Genomic DNA, 13,694 nt, shown 5'->3' with positions numbered 1-13,694 from the left:
TAATATTCCCACCATGTTTCATGCCTTAATTCAAATAGGGGGAGAAAAAGATGCAGTAGAAAAGAAAGGGACAGCAGAAAAACATCTAGGATGGAAAAGACAGTCTTTTTAAATGTCAAAGTTTCTGTTTTGGATTTTAGAAAACAAGAACACACCTTATTTATTTTTTGTTGCCAGGTTTTGTAAAGTGCAATCATTATGAATAGCTTTTCTCAAATTTCCCACCTAGGTATTGGAGGGCATTTTCTGGCAAATTTAAATAAATAAATTAAATGATTAAAATGAAAATTAAAACCAGATTAATGATTTCATTACAGAAAACAGTACGCAAAATATGTGACAAAATTGAGAATGAAATTAAATGATTTCATTTTCACAGCATTATCCCTGTCAAATTGAAAAATGCGGGACGTCGATGACTTTGCTTTACAGAAGGCGTGTCTCAGCGCCGTTACTAGAATAAGCCACACCCACTCATTAACATAGAATTTGCATGCAGGTTGTCTTTGAAAATGAAAACGAAAATGAATACTGTGAAATAAAAGAGGAATTAAAATGAAAACGAAAATTTACATTTGTATTTGAATTGTGTCAGTATTATTGCGTGAGCGTTACTAAAGAGCATTGTAAAAACTGCATTTGTAGTTTCTTTTTCACGTTTGGCTTTTCATTTTAATATTGGCAGTCTTGCCTCGAGACTGTAGTGAAAATGAAATGTGAAATCACCAATTGCATTTTATTTTTCAATTTGACAGGGATAATGCTGTGAAAATGAAATCATTTAATTTCATTCTCAATTTTGTCACATATTTTGCGTACTGTTTTCTGTAATGAAATCGTTAATCTGGTTTTAATTTTCATTTTAATCATTTAATTTATTTATTTAAATTTGCCAGAAAATGCCCTCCATACCTAGAGACCATCTAGCAAAAATCTCAGTTTCACTTTATTTTGACGGTCCCTTTAATACATTCTACTAACTATAAGTAACGTTGCAACTACATGTCAACTTGTTAACCTGAACCCTAACCTAACAGTCTACTAGTCTACTAGTACTCTAATCTGACATGCAGTTTCAAAGTTACTTGTAGTTAGTAGCAGGGCTTGACATTAACGTTTTTGCTCATTAGCCACACAGCATTTTCATTGTCCACAATTTTGACATCGATACCATTGGGAAAAACCGCCATATAGATATTTTTTATATTATCTCATAATTTGACTGCAGGTTTATTAGGCTGCTGTCACTTTAAGGCCTGACGCACAGATCCATTATACTTTTACACATGCGTATTCTTTCTCAACGGTTTACATTAAAACATAACTGACTGTGTTTACATGAATACTCACCAAGACCGGCATTTTGACACTATTTTGTGTGTATTTGACTGTTTAAGCGGAATAAGCACCAAAAAAACCTCAATTTAGTACTGAGAGGTGGCTTTATGTGCGAGCACTTTGTGTTTGAGCAGAAAATCTGCAGGAATGAGTAAAATTATGCACAATACGCACAATCCCACGCCAAAATTCAAGCCCTGTAACAGCAGCAATACTCATCCGGAGCAAATGAAACGAGTGAGTGAGGAGAGGCGGGTTTGTGTGTAACTCGCTCTCGGAGAGATGAGAGAGAGAGAGAGAAAGCGCAGCTGGTATCGTGTATCTGCGGAAAATGAGTATTGGAAGCGTTTTTCAGTATCGATATGTATCAAAAAATCTATATTTTTGACAACACTACATTGCACTTAAAAGACTGCAATTGAAAAAATGTATATATTATATATAAAATTCAACCCATCAAAGTGTCTAGTAGGAGTGACTGTTACACGCCACTGCTGAAATACACCCGCTGTCAACACTGTCAACATTTATTGCAGTATATACAAAATTAAATATTCAAAAACAAGAGAGTGATCCATACTACTTCAATGAGAAATCATTAGACATCTTAACAACAGATTTTATTCTCTCAACAAACAAGCATCACACAAAACGATGTCTCGAGGCCCATTTGTTGAGCAGCGCTGGATTAATGTTTAATAATAAACCTCATTTGCATGATTATGTTGAATATGCATCTGTTATTTGAATGCCGCATGCACAGTGTTAAATAATTACCATATGAGTCACATGACTGCTGATACAACAAAGAGGTCTCAAATTGCATTATTCTAATTATATTTGCCCTTGTCATGACCGCTAAACTATTGTGCAATTTGTTTTTCTCCCTTCTCCTGTTTTCCCCCTCAGGGACGTCTTTCATGTGGAAGATATTGCTTTGAACTACCGGGACCCCATGGGCGATCTGATACGGATATTAGACGATGAAGACGTCGCTCTCATGGTGCAAGAGAGCAAACACACAGGGTCAAAGGTCAAACGACCCGTGAATCAGTATCCTTGGGAGCTGCTGGTCACACATGGCAAAGATCTGACGGTCTACAACACAGAGTATTAAAGGGGTGGTTGATTATGATTTCACTTTTCTAACTTTAGTTAGTGTGTAATGTTGCTGTTTGAGCATAAACAACATCTGCAAAGTTACAAAGCTCAAAGTTCAAAGCAAAGGAAGATATTTGCTTTTAAAGAAATTGCTTTTTAAGGACTGCAACAAAGGGACTACACGACATTCCTCCAGGGTTAGTGACATCACCAACCCTAGAATTTACATAAACCCCGCCCCCTGAACACGATTTATAGATTATCAAGACAGAATATGCTAATCAATGACTAGAAGATAACTACACGTAAGCTACTTAAATTCATCAACTAAACATTCAGAAATGTCCTGTTGCTTTCTACATGTTGTCACTTCTTGAGTCTCTCCATTATTGCCCGACTCCAGTTTGAACATAAAAGGCTGAAAGTTTTTGAAATGTTCAGTGCATGTCAGTGTGAGTGCAAGCTGTTGAAGCTCCGCCCCCTGTGCTAGGAGCAGCAGCTCATTTGCATTTAAAGGAACAGACACAAAACGGTGGGTTGTTGCTCACCTTCAAAAAGTGACAATTGTAACATGCTATATAAAAATATCTATAAAACTACACATACACACTCTGGGGACATCAAAGGCTATTTTACATCTTGTGAAAAGGGCATTACACCACCCCTTTAAGACGAGCGTGCTTTTCTACCACCTCTTCCTCGCGCATTCTTCATTATTTCAAGTGGTTTTCAAATTGAAAACTATTTTTTGTTTTTTAAAGGGATAGTCCACCCTAAAATGATTATTCTAGCATTATTTACTTGCTCTTGAACTGTGTTAGGGGTAACACATTACAAAAAACTATTTATATTGGGGGGAAACATGCGGGAAAACTGCAGACTTGGCAACACGATGACGGTTAGTTGAGCTGCGCCCTCTACTGTACATGCGTGTATTTGAATTTACTTTTGCATTTGTACTTTTGGTTTTAATGGGCCTTTACATTTGTAAAAAAAAAAAAAAAAATGCTTTCCATAACAAATAACTAACTCAAATAGTTACTTTTTTCAATATTGTATTGTCAATATTTCCCAATACTGCCCTTGAATCATTCTTTTGAGTCAGAATCAGTTGATCCAGTTCACAAAATTGGTCTGAATGATTCATTCATGAATCAGACTGATTCGGTTCTCAATTTACTGATTCACTGATACGATTGCAACGGTTCACAGCTCACTGGAAGGAAATATTATTTGTGAATAAAAACTACTAAATCGGCATATGGACCATTTTTATGGCGCATTTGTGTCTTTTTGAAGTTTAAAAGTTTAACTTTCTTTTAATTGTTTTATGGAAATGCCTAACCAGCAGAAAGTGGATATGAGGGTGAGAAAATAGTGCCAAAATGTTAATTTCTGGGTGTCTAATTCTTTAACACTACCAGTATTTCACAGTGGAATCTAATGCTGAATATATTTTATACATTTTCAGTGCTAATAAATACAGATTTTCTTCTGCATTATAATTAGTAATGGTGGTCTGTACATCTGTAGCGTTTCACTTATTTTGGTGTTTGAAGTGTTTAGCCAACTTCCTCTTTCAATTCCTTTCTTTGCAGGAAAAGTATTTTCATAAATCATGGGTGACTTGATGTGTGGCGCATCTCGACTTTAATGACATCTGATGTATGCACTTCTGAATATGTACATTTTATTCATTAAAGTAAAACAGGGAATGGTGCTGATATCTCACACGTATGTATATTTACATCACACACACAAACCCACACACACATAAAGTAACACGTGATTGCTATTTATGCTAGAGTTTGATTCATTCATGTGTAGAAGGAGCCTGATCGGACAGATAAATCAGTGTGAGAAATGTTCTGAAACCAAATAAGCTGCTGTTAATCATTAGCGGTGTTTGCTAAGGCAAGCTTCACTAACACACATTAGTCAGGGTTTGTGATTTCAACAAACCTCTAGCTGTAGGTATTAAACTTGACCACAAAACTGGCTAACACTTTATTTTACAGTGTCCATGTTACATGTAGTTTCTATGGTAATTAAATTATGCATAATTACATGCAACTAACCATAAACCAAACCGGCAACACTTTGTTTTACAGTGTCCTTGTTACATGTTACATGTACTTACCGTAGTAATAACAGTAAATTATGCATAATTACATGCAACTAACCCTCAACCAAATCCTAATCCTACCCTAACCCTATTGTTAGTACATGTAGTTGCTTAATATCACTCAGTACTTAAATATATAATTACACTGCAACAATGACACCTTAAAATAAAGTGTAACCACCAAACCTAATCCTATTCCTAACTCTATAGTAAGTACATGTAGTTAATTATTATTATATAATTACACTGTTGGAAGGACACCTTAAAATAAAGAGTAACCCAAAACTGTACAACAAAATTATGCTTCAAAATGTTTGTTTATTATTACTTTTCATCTGGTTGTAAACTAGGCCTTTAAAATCATAAAACAACAACACAAATTGAAACATATATAATATAATATATCTCTATACCTATTCTATTTTTAATGTTATATTTTATAATATAATTAATCATTTAATAATTTGAATATTAAAATTAAGATAACAAAATATAGGAATTTAATATAATATATTTATATACAGTATATAAATATATAATATATTTATTTTCCATTTAATATTTCAATGTTTATTTTTTTTTTAAATATACTGATTTCATGAATTTTAAAAAATAACATTATAAATAGAAATTAAGATATATATTAAATTAGTGATATAATACTAATTATTTATTTAATATTTAATAATTTTCACAATTAAAACATTTAAGCTATTAAATAAATAATGTTAACATAACATAGGCCTACTATTAATTTAGTCTTTCAATATTTTTCAAATAATAACTATTAAATAAGTAGAATAGAAAATAAGATCCATTATATAATTAAATTAGTCATATAATTAATCATTTAAAGGTAAGCAGTTAAATTAATAATAGAATAAAGTATCTTATTAATTTAATATTTTATTATTTATAATGTTTTTAAATATAAAAATAGCATAGAAAATAAAATATATTACATTTACAATATAATGTATAATGGGTTATTAATATAGATATAGCCTAGATATAGATTATTGGATATAAAAGATTATAAGATAATTATGTTGTTTTCAATTTGGGGAAGAAATGGCACATTGAAATCTGCAAGACAAGCAGTTTTGACACTTTTGGAAAAGTAAACACATTTGTGGTCAAGTTGGCACAGGCTGAAACAAGTTCACAACACTCGAGGATGTCGGCGTGACCAGCAGAGCCTGGAGTTGAGCACCGCAGTGAAGATCTGCACTGATTCCCGAGACAGCCGTTTGATGGTGAGCTCCACTCTTTCTTCTGCTGTCCATTCACAGAGGATTCGGACTCATCTTTCATCGTTTCCTCTCAGTGCTTTTCTTGTTTGTTAGGGAACATTAAACATTTCCTCCTCACCTGCAGTTGTACAATCAGTTTTCCATGAGTCCAGACATCTCTTTCTTCTTGACTCTGACTGCACTGTGGACATCAGCCCTCACGGGATGTCCTCAACATGGCACATTTGCTCCAGGTGAGAGTTGCTTTACTGTAACGTGTGTTTAAATGTGAGTTCACCCCGTGCCGTAATTACCGTGATTACGAGATTTCAACTTGTAAAAAGCGTTCATGTCCTCATAGAGCTCGTAATTACAATTTGTAAGCTGGGAATTTTCTGAGAGCTCCTACTTGTACCTTGTGACTGCTGCAGATTGATTTTGGTGTTGATAGTGTTGCAATAGAAAGGCATAACAGCTCTGAGTAGAACATGTTGTCATCTCAAAATGACGGCAATTACGACATTTTCAGCTTTTTCTATGTCTTCTATTCCCAGAATCCTCTGCTCTGGAGTCTTTGGAGTGCCGTAATGACTACCGCACCCATATCCACTGCAGCTGGAGGCACGATCCTCAAATCCCACTGTCTCTGATCCACATGGACCCGGATGACCACCGGTGAGACCCAAACATCAGATATGCTGATATTATAGCAGTAATAGTCAGTCAAGTCAAGTCACCTTTATTTATATAGCGCTTTTTACAATACAGATTGCATCAAAGCAGCTTCACAGTGATAACATGAAAATAATACAACAAAGTTTGTTTCTGTCCTAAATATTCTTTAGTTCATTTATCTATACTATTTTACAAGTAAAATAATAATTTGGTTGTAGAAGAGTAATAATAGTAAAACGATATGAATTCAGTAGTAGCAAAATATAATAGTAATTATTAGTAATAGTAATAGTCAGTAGTATTATTGTAGGGATAATAGTGAATCAATCATAATTCAGTAGTAGTATACACTAAAATGTTAGTAATTATATCAGAAAAATCATTTAAAATGGTTAAATAAGCTACATTATACAGTATGTGGTAAAGGAAAAAAAGGTAATGCATGTTATTTTACTGTAATTTAAAAAAAAACTTAGTGTTCAGAATTGTATATTGTATGTTTTACTTTATATTCATATTTTTAGATTTTTTAATTTATATTCACTGAGGCAGTGGACAAACTTTTACAGTAAGTTTACAGTAAATTATTGTAATTTTACTTATATTTACTTACTTTTCTAAGTAAAAAGTATGAGTCAGCTTACAATTTATGAGGAAAGAGGCATTCCCAGAATGCTTTCCACTAATATTTTCCACTAAATGTAAAAAATATTACAGTGTTTTTACTTACTGTTATGATTTAGGCCCAAGTTTGTGATTAAAGATGTGCTGGATTTTCTAACTGAGTAAAAATGAATGCATGACATGTACAATAAATACACTAACGCACAAGTTATAACTGAAATATACCGTATGATTGCTTATTTTTGCTTTATTCCAGAGTATCTCCCTGTGTTCAGACTACTAAGCCTTCCCAGAATCCTACTGGGCAGGAGAGAGTTTGTTGTCGGTATAACACATCTCTGTTTGCCATCGGCTTCGATGACGTGTTCTTCTTCCACACGCCGCACTCTTCCGGCATTTCCAAATCCTTCAGACTCACAACATTCGGTACAATTAGTCCAGTAAACGTAAACCATAGACATTCTTAAGCACTGGCTATTTGTGTTATGCAAGCTCAAGCTATGTCAATTATTATCTTCCCTATAGAAGATGCGGATCCAGACTGGAATTTTGACCAACTAGACGACACCCCCCCTCCCTCACATCTGACCTCTGACCCCTTCAGACTGCATGAACAAGAGCGCTCAGTGAGTGTCAAAATGACCACGCTTTCAGTCAGAAGTCACTCTAAACTTCCCTCATGAATTTTTTTTTTCTTCAAAAAGACTAACCCTGTTCTTACGGGAAAACATATTTTTTACAATTTTACAAGGTGGCAATTTTGTATGATGTGGACTGTACGAAAAAAATTTTTTTTTAGAAAAAGTAAACATGAACACTGTAAAAAATATATGATCAATAAGTTATGACAACATGTGTTTTTGCATTGTTTTAACTCATCAAAATAAGTTAAGCTATTTTAACTTTTTTCACGATTAATCGCATCCAAAATAAAAGTTTGTGTTTACATAATATATGTGTGTGTACTGTGTATAATTATTTTGTATATATATAAACACACACATATGCATGTATTTATTTAAGAAATATTTGCATGTATATACTGCATATATATTTATACATAATTTATATTATATATAAATATAAATATTTTATATATTAATAACACATTTTTCTTAAATATATACATGCATGTGTGTGTATTTGTATATACAAAATAATTATACACAGTACACACACATATATTATGTAAACACAAACTTTTATTTTGGATGCGATTAAACGCGATTAATCGTTGCCCAGCACAAGATTAACCTAATTTTTTTTAAGTCAGTTTAATGTAATTTACATTGAATAGACTTAAACATCCAAGTTGATTGTACTTAAAAATTTAAGGCAGCAACTTTTTTTTTTTTTTACAATGAAGACACACCCCTAATCCTAACCATCAATGGGACATAAACAGATTGTATGAAAACATACAAATGATATTGTACAAATTCATACAAATTAGCTACCAATTCTGAAAAACGTAAACTAGCTACGAATTACCTCGAGCGTGTTGAAAATACTTTTTTTCGAGTTGTGATTTAATCTCAGCAAAAAGTGCTTTTGTTGTTTGTCTAAAGCTAACCGACTTATATGTTGCACTTTTGGAGGTGGAGATTAATCATGAAATAGTCAAGGATCAGAAAGACGGTAAATTTCATACCAAATCAACACAGAAAGACATGGAAGGCAGCGAGAATAAAACCGAGGTGTTGTTTGAAGGGCCAGAACTGATATCTGAGTGTGAGTATAAAGAGAAACCCAGTCAAAGTCTGTGATCAAGTGGAGCCCCCTGGTATCCTGGAGTACTATAGACCCTTATTTATTTCAGATGCTCTCCCTGGTCCATCTAACCTACACTGTGTGCTCAATGGTGGGAAGAATTTGAGCTGTAGCTGGGATCTCAAGACAGATCTGACCCGGTACATCATCTACACGCTGTCCTACCGGACACACTCCACTGCGCTGTGAGTGTTTGAGAGTGTTATGGATGGTGTGAAAGATGTCTTTAACTCTGACAGGTGTAATCTCTCTCTTTCAGGGCTGAGTGGTACTGCGTTGAGAAGGTGCAGGTCACAAATGAAGGAGGCTTTTTGAGGACGGTAGGTGTTTTCAGCATCTTTGAGCCTGGAGTGCTGCAGGTGCGACTCACGCCAACGCCGGTGACCAAAGTGATCCGCGCTTACCAACACAGTTAGTACAGATAACCCCTCCTCTTGAGAAACACTTGCATGCTGAATGCTGCAATTAACCAATCACAGTCAAGTATTCTAGAAAGCTGTATTGAATCAATTGTTATTGATCCGGGTCTGTGTCTGTGGTCTAGTCCAGCCCGCATGTCCCACGGGTCTGAGCGTTGAACTGAGAGGAGAAGACTGGATCCTGAACTGGACTCTGACAAAGTACCGTACTGTACCTCTCACTACTGAACTCAAGTACTGGAGCATACTAACTCCTGTGAGTATTTGACTACTTTTCCAGGCAATATTTATTAATTATTATTTGTAAAAAAAATAGTTGTAAGACTGTTTCTTCAACTTTTAAACTGGCAATTTTATGTCCTAGGAGTTGATTTTTAATTTATAATTAAAATGTAAGTTTTTTTTGATGGTCACATTCTTTCATATACACATAATATCATGCCTTAATGTTTTATTTTGCTAATTTTATTTACTGTTAACATAAATATAACATTGCCTATGAATATATATATATATATATATATATATATATATATATATATATATATATATATATATATACAATAAAATACAAGCTATAACACAATACTGTTTGTCTGTGCAATATTTATTAATTGTTCATTACTACTTTTGCTGTGTAAAAATGATTCACATAAAATTTTAAATCAAATTTGCCATTTCCACAACAACTTAAAACAATTAAGCAATTAATAAAGTTTAGTTTAGTTTACTTGCTTACCAGAGACAACATATATATATATGAGACTTGTGATATGTGAAGAGAACAACTTAAAATCAAGGAAAATACCACTTGAATTAAATTCCAAGTGTAATTTTGTTAAATTATGCAAAAAATTAGTTAATTACATGTATTTACGATACTTGATAGCTATGAAATTAGCCTTAAGCTAGAAAAAGTAGTCAGCCTTTTTAAGCCAAAAATGTTCAAAACGTACTTTCCATCACACAATTTTATTAACTCGTTCCCTGCCAGCATTTTTTTTTTTTTTACGTTGTCAGCCAGTTTTGATTTATATGCTGTTGAATGTTTGATGATCGCATAAGATTACATATGCGCAGGCAATGCTTCTATGATTGTTTCTGCTTCTTCTTCACTAGTTTTTGGATCCAGAGATTCAGTACTCTTTCAGAAGATGCGTAATAGCACCCCCGACCGTATAACAGTGATAACATGGATTGACGGAAAATTCCGTCAATGGCGGGGAAAGAGTTAAACAATACATCCTTTGAGATATCTGAAAATGACACTATGGAAGAAATGTTTGCAACTTTGCCAAAATAATGGGGAAAAAGACAGAATTATGTGTATATGTATATATCCACTTTTGGACATTATTAGCAGAAGTGTGTAAAAGTGTTTTTAAAAGAGAGTCTATCTTCTAAAAGGTCAAAAGTGCTGTAGCTGAATAAACACCCACTTTCATTCTCTAGTGCATGTATGTTAATTTCCTCTTTGTCTGTAGGAGGATGTAAAGAGCATCTTTCTCTCTGATGGAGAGATGGTGTTTGCTATATCAGAGCGTTCTCTCAAGGGTTCCTCAGAGTACCAGGCTCAGGTTCGCTGTAATGTGAGCTCAACCAGACGTTCAGGATGGCGTTACACTGGATATCCCTCAGAGTGGACCGACCCCGTCTACTGGACCACACAGCCTGGTCTCTACATATCTACAGTGTTTTACAGTACAAGATACCATGATACATTATACAAACCTTATCAATGTATGTTTTTGCTTCAGAGCCTCTTGCGCCCAATCTAGTTGCATTGCTCCTGTATTTCCTCATCGCGACCCTTGCGTCAGCCGTCTCCATCGTAGTTTTCAGTGTTCTGGTTGTTCTTCAGAGGTAAATAAAATTTGATTCCTTTCAATTTATGAATTGCAAAGACAGAAAGTGGAAGTCTTTCTTCTCTCTTCAGAAGACTGAGAGAATGGGACGTGTCTCTTCCCTCTCCTGTCCACAGCAAAGTCTCAGAGGTGTCACAGGTAGGTTGACCTGGTAACTTCTTAGACCACATCACTATGGCTATTCCTGGCATCAAATTTGTGATGTTTTTTATCCGAGTTTTCATCCGGTGGAAACCATCGGTTGTTGATTGGTTGCAAAAGATGATTGACAGACAAGTGGGCGGCCTTTCGACTTGTCGCATTAGAATTTATGCTAAAAATGCAATGGGCCCTATCATACACTCGGCACAATGCAGCGCAAGGTGCGACGCAAGTGTTTTTTGCTAGTTTCAGCCCAACGCAGTTATCATTTTCACGTCCTGCACCACATTGTTTAAAAAGCAAATGCATTTGCGCCCATTTGTGCGCCCATGGTCGTGCTGGTCTGAAAACGAGGTGTGTTCAGGCGCATTGTTGACGTGTTGCGATTTTGAGGCAACTGAAATAGACTGCGCGAAACTAACTGAAACCTGGTCTAACCATTGACTAACTGAAACCTGGTCTAAGTCAATGACGCAGAATTTGTTATTTAATTTGTTATTTAAAGAGCACGTTAGTAATATGCCCCTATAGGCGGGTGCACAACGCTCATACACTCTGCTAATTACACACACAGGGACGCGCAATAGCACACGAACATGTGCAACTGGCTTTTAAAGGGTATGGGAGATGAGACTCTGATCTGAAAATGGCTGACCATTTTTCCTGTTGTTAATATAGCGAAAATGCACTTGCGTCATGAGCTTTAGACCATGCACTGTCTTAGATCGTTAAAATAGGGCCCAATGTCTGACTACCTCTGAATGCAATTGACTGAGCAAGATTTTTTTTGGGACTCTTGAATTTGTTGATTTCCAATTCTTGTCAAATCAATAATTAGGTGTAAACGATGCATATATTCTTTTAAACCCAGGACTCAATCATAAGATAACTGAGCGAATATCCTGTTTTCTGCTAGCATCCTCAGATGGACCACTTACCCTGCTGTACCGAACTGAAGGATCCAGAAATCAGCAACGCTCAGATTGTAGATGTCCGTCCGCAGTTTTCCTTATTGTAAGTCAACTATAGGCTTCATTCCTGGAATGCTCTGTAATTTTGGGAATGGGAAGTCCTACAATTCTTAAGTAACAAATAAAAAGGGAAGTTCAGAACATGAATATGACTATTTCCATGCAGCGACTCAGAAAATACCTTGACCTCCGATGGAAACAACCGCTGCTGTGAAATCGAGGGTGATCGAGTGGTTTTGCATGTTGATGATCTATGCCTTCAGTCCTCTGGGAATGTGATGGGAATAGATGGTACATTCCAGCCCAACTTCCATGACCCAGTCCTCCCATGTTCAGAGGGATACTTGCCGAATCCTGCAACTTCTGTCAGCACTACCCAGAAAGCTTGGCAAGAAGATTGCTCTCTGAATGTACATGAATTGCCCTGAGCCTGATTTGAACAGAAGCACAAATCCCCATTTGCTCTATACACAAGATTTAAACACAAATGTTTTCCATCCACCCTCTCCAGGAAGAATATTAGTGGTGTATTACTCAGCAAAGGACACTGAAAAATAAAAGGAAGAGAAATCACAGAAACTCTGGGCTGCTGTTTCCGCACAGTGACCACCAGAGGGTGGTGTAGTACTACATTATCTACTGTATTTTGAGACTTTGGATGACGCCAGCGCTGTCCAATCCTGCTCATGGAAGGCCACTGTTCTGCAGAGTAAACACACTGGAACCAGCTAGTCAAGATCTTCAGGATTACAAGGAAACTCCAGGCAAGTGTGTAAGTGCACGCTTGAGCTAAAGACATTGGCCCTCGAGGAGCAGGATTGGACACCCCATGAGTCTTGGTGCGCATTACTGTTTTACTCGGTGAAAAGTCTTTTTAATCTTTGATATGGTGTCTTATATACCTACTAAATATTTACCTTAGTACCTGTATGACAGGAAAATTATTAATTATTACTCATAGACAGCAATGATAGTAAATAAAGAGCTCATGACATCTCCTGTTTCTTAGATTTTTTTTCCCTGAGCAATATACTTTGCTTATTCTCCCCCAAAGCAGCAGTTCTCAACCTTTATGAATCCCCCCATTGTCCACAACAAGAAGTCTACTCAACTTTTGACAGTTGTTTAAATCCGTAATCCGTTAGGTAGTTTATTTACAGGATAAGTTTTAAGGAAAAGGATTTTTAAAATATATTTTTACTCACAATTTCTAGCTTGGTATATTCATCATAAAAATGCCCAAGGAGTTTTACCATTTTGTTTAATTTTGCATTACTTTTCCGGTACTAGAATTCAAACTAAAATTAAGCTGCCTCAAATATCCTCAAGACTGTGGGAAACAGGTTCTTCAAAGGAGAAAAAGTTGTTGAGGGGTGAATTCAAATAAGAAATATCATGATGTTCAGTTGCTTTAGTTTTTTAATGCTGGTTTT

General features: G+C 35.4%; 2 protein-coding genes across 6 annotated transcripts in view; both read left to right on the top strand.

The window, feature by feature from the left end:
- ncf4 (neutrophil cytosolic factor 4) overlaps positions 1–3,944 on the top strand; it is a 31,373-nt gene extending 27,429 nt beyond the window's left edge. For both annotated transcript variants that reach the window (XM_084116728.1, XM_084116727.1), the window contains exon 10: positions 2,248–3,944. In XM_084116728.1, the coding sequence (XP_083972854.1) occupies positions 2,248–2,455 (208 nt within the window). In that variant the 3' untranslated portion in view covers positions 2,456–3,944. The remainder of the gene's footprint in view (positions 1–2,247) is intronic.
- A 1,607-nt stretch (positions 3,945–5,551) lies between these two features.
- LOC311084579 (interleukin-3 receptor class 2 subunit beta-like) lies at positions 5,552–13,255 on the top strand. 4 transcript variants are annotated; one of them, XM_084116725.1, is made up of 14 exons: positions 5,552–5,820; positions 5,942–6,050; positions 6,351–6,471; positions 7,352–7,521; positions 7,621–7,722; positions 8,692–8,826; positions 8,915–9,005; positions 9,125–9,276; positions 9,410–9,540; positions 10,769–10,958; positions 11,042–11,147; positions 11,221–11,287; positions 12,207–12,304; positions 12,428–13,255. In XM_084116725.1, exons 1-14 carry the CDS (start codon positions 5,818–5,820, stop codon positions 12,687–12,689), a joined length of 1,737 nt encoding a protein of 578 aa, XP_083972851.1. In that variant the 5' UTR covers positions 5,552–5,817; the 3' UTR covers positions 12,690–13,255. The 4 variants fall into 4 exon arrangements, with proteins under 4 accessions (XP_083972851.1, XP_083972849.1, XP_083972850.1 ...); XM_084116723.1 differs by having other exon boundaries at positions 5,554–5,820; positions 8,915–9,050; positions 11,224–11,287; XM_084116724.1 differs by having other exon boundaries at positions 5,555–5,820; positions 7,624–7,721; positions 8,694–8,826; positions 8,915–9,050.
- Positions 13,256–13,694: the final 439 nt, after the last annotated feature.

The sequence above is a fragment of the Abramis brama genome (assembly GCF_963993115.1).
Source record: "Abramis brama genome assembly, chromosome: 6".
In the NCBI taxonomy this organism is placed as follows: Eukaryota; Metazoa; Chordata; class Actinopteri; order Cypriniformes; family Leuciscidae; genus Abramis; species Abramis brama.
Note: the sequence above shows the minus strand (reverse complement) of the source record. Positions and strands in the feature narration are given on the sequence as shown.

Excerpts from the sequence above, each read along its gene's own strand:
- LOC311084579 (XM_084116723.1), top strand. Across the intron at positions 6,051-6,350 it reads ACATGGCACATTTGCTCCAG|AATCCTCTGCTCTGGAGTCT; the intron begins GTGAGAGTTGCT and ends TTCTATTCCCAG. Across the intron at positions 10,959-11,041 it reads CTACTGGACCACACAGCCTG|AGCCTCTTGCGCCCAATCTA; the intron begins GTCTCTACATAT and ends TTTTTGCTTCAG.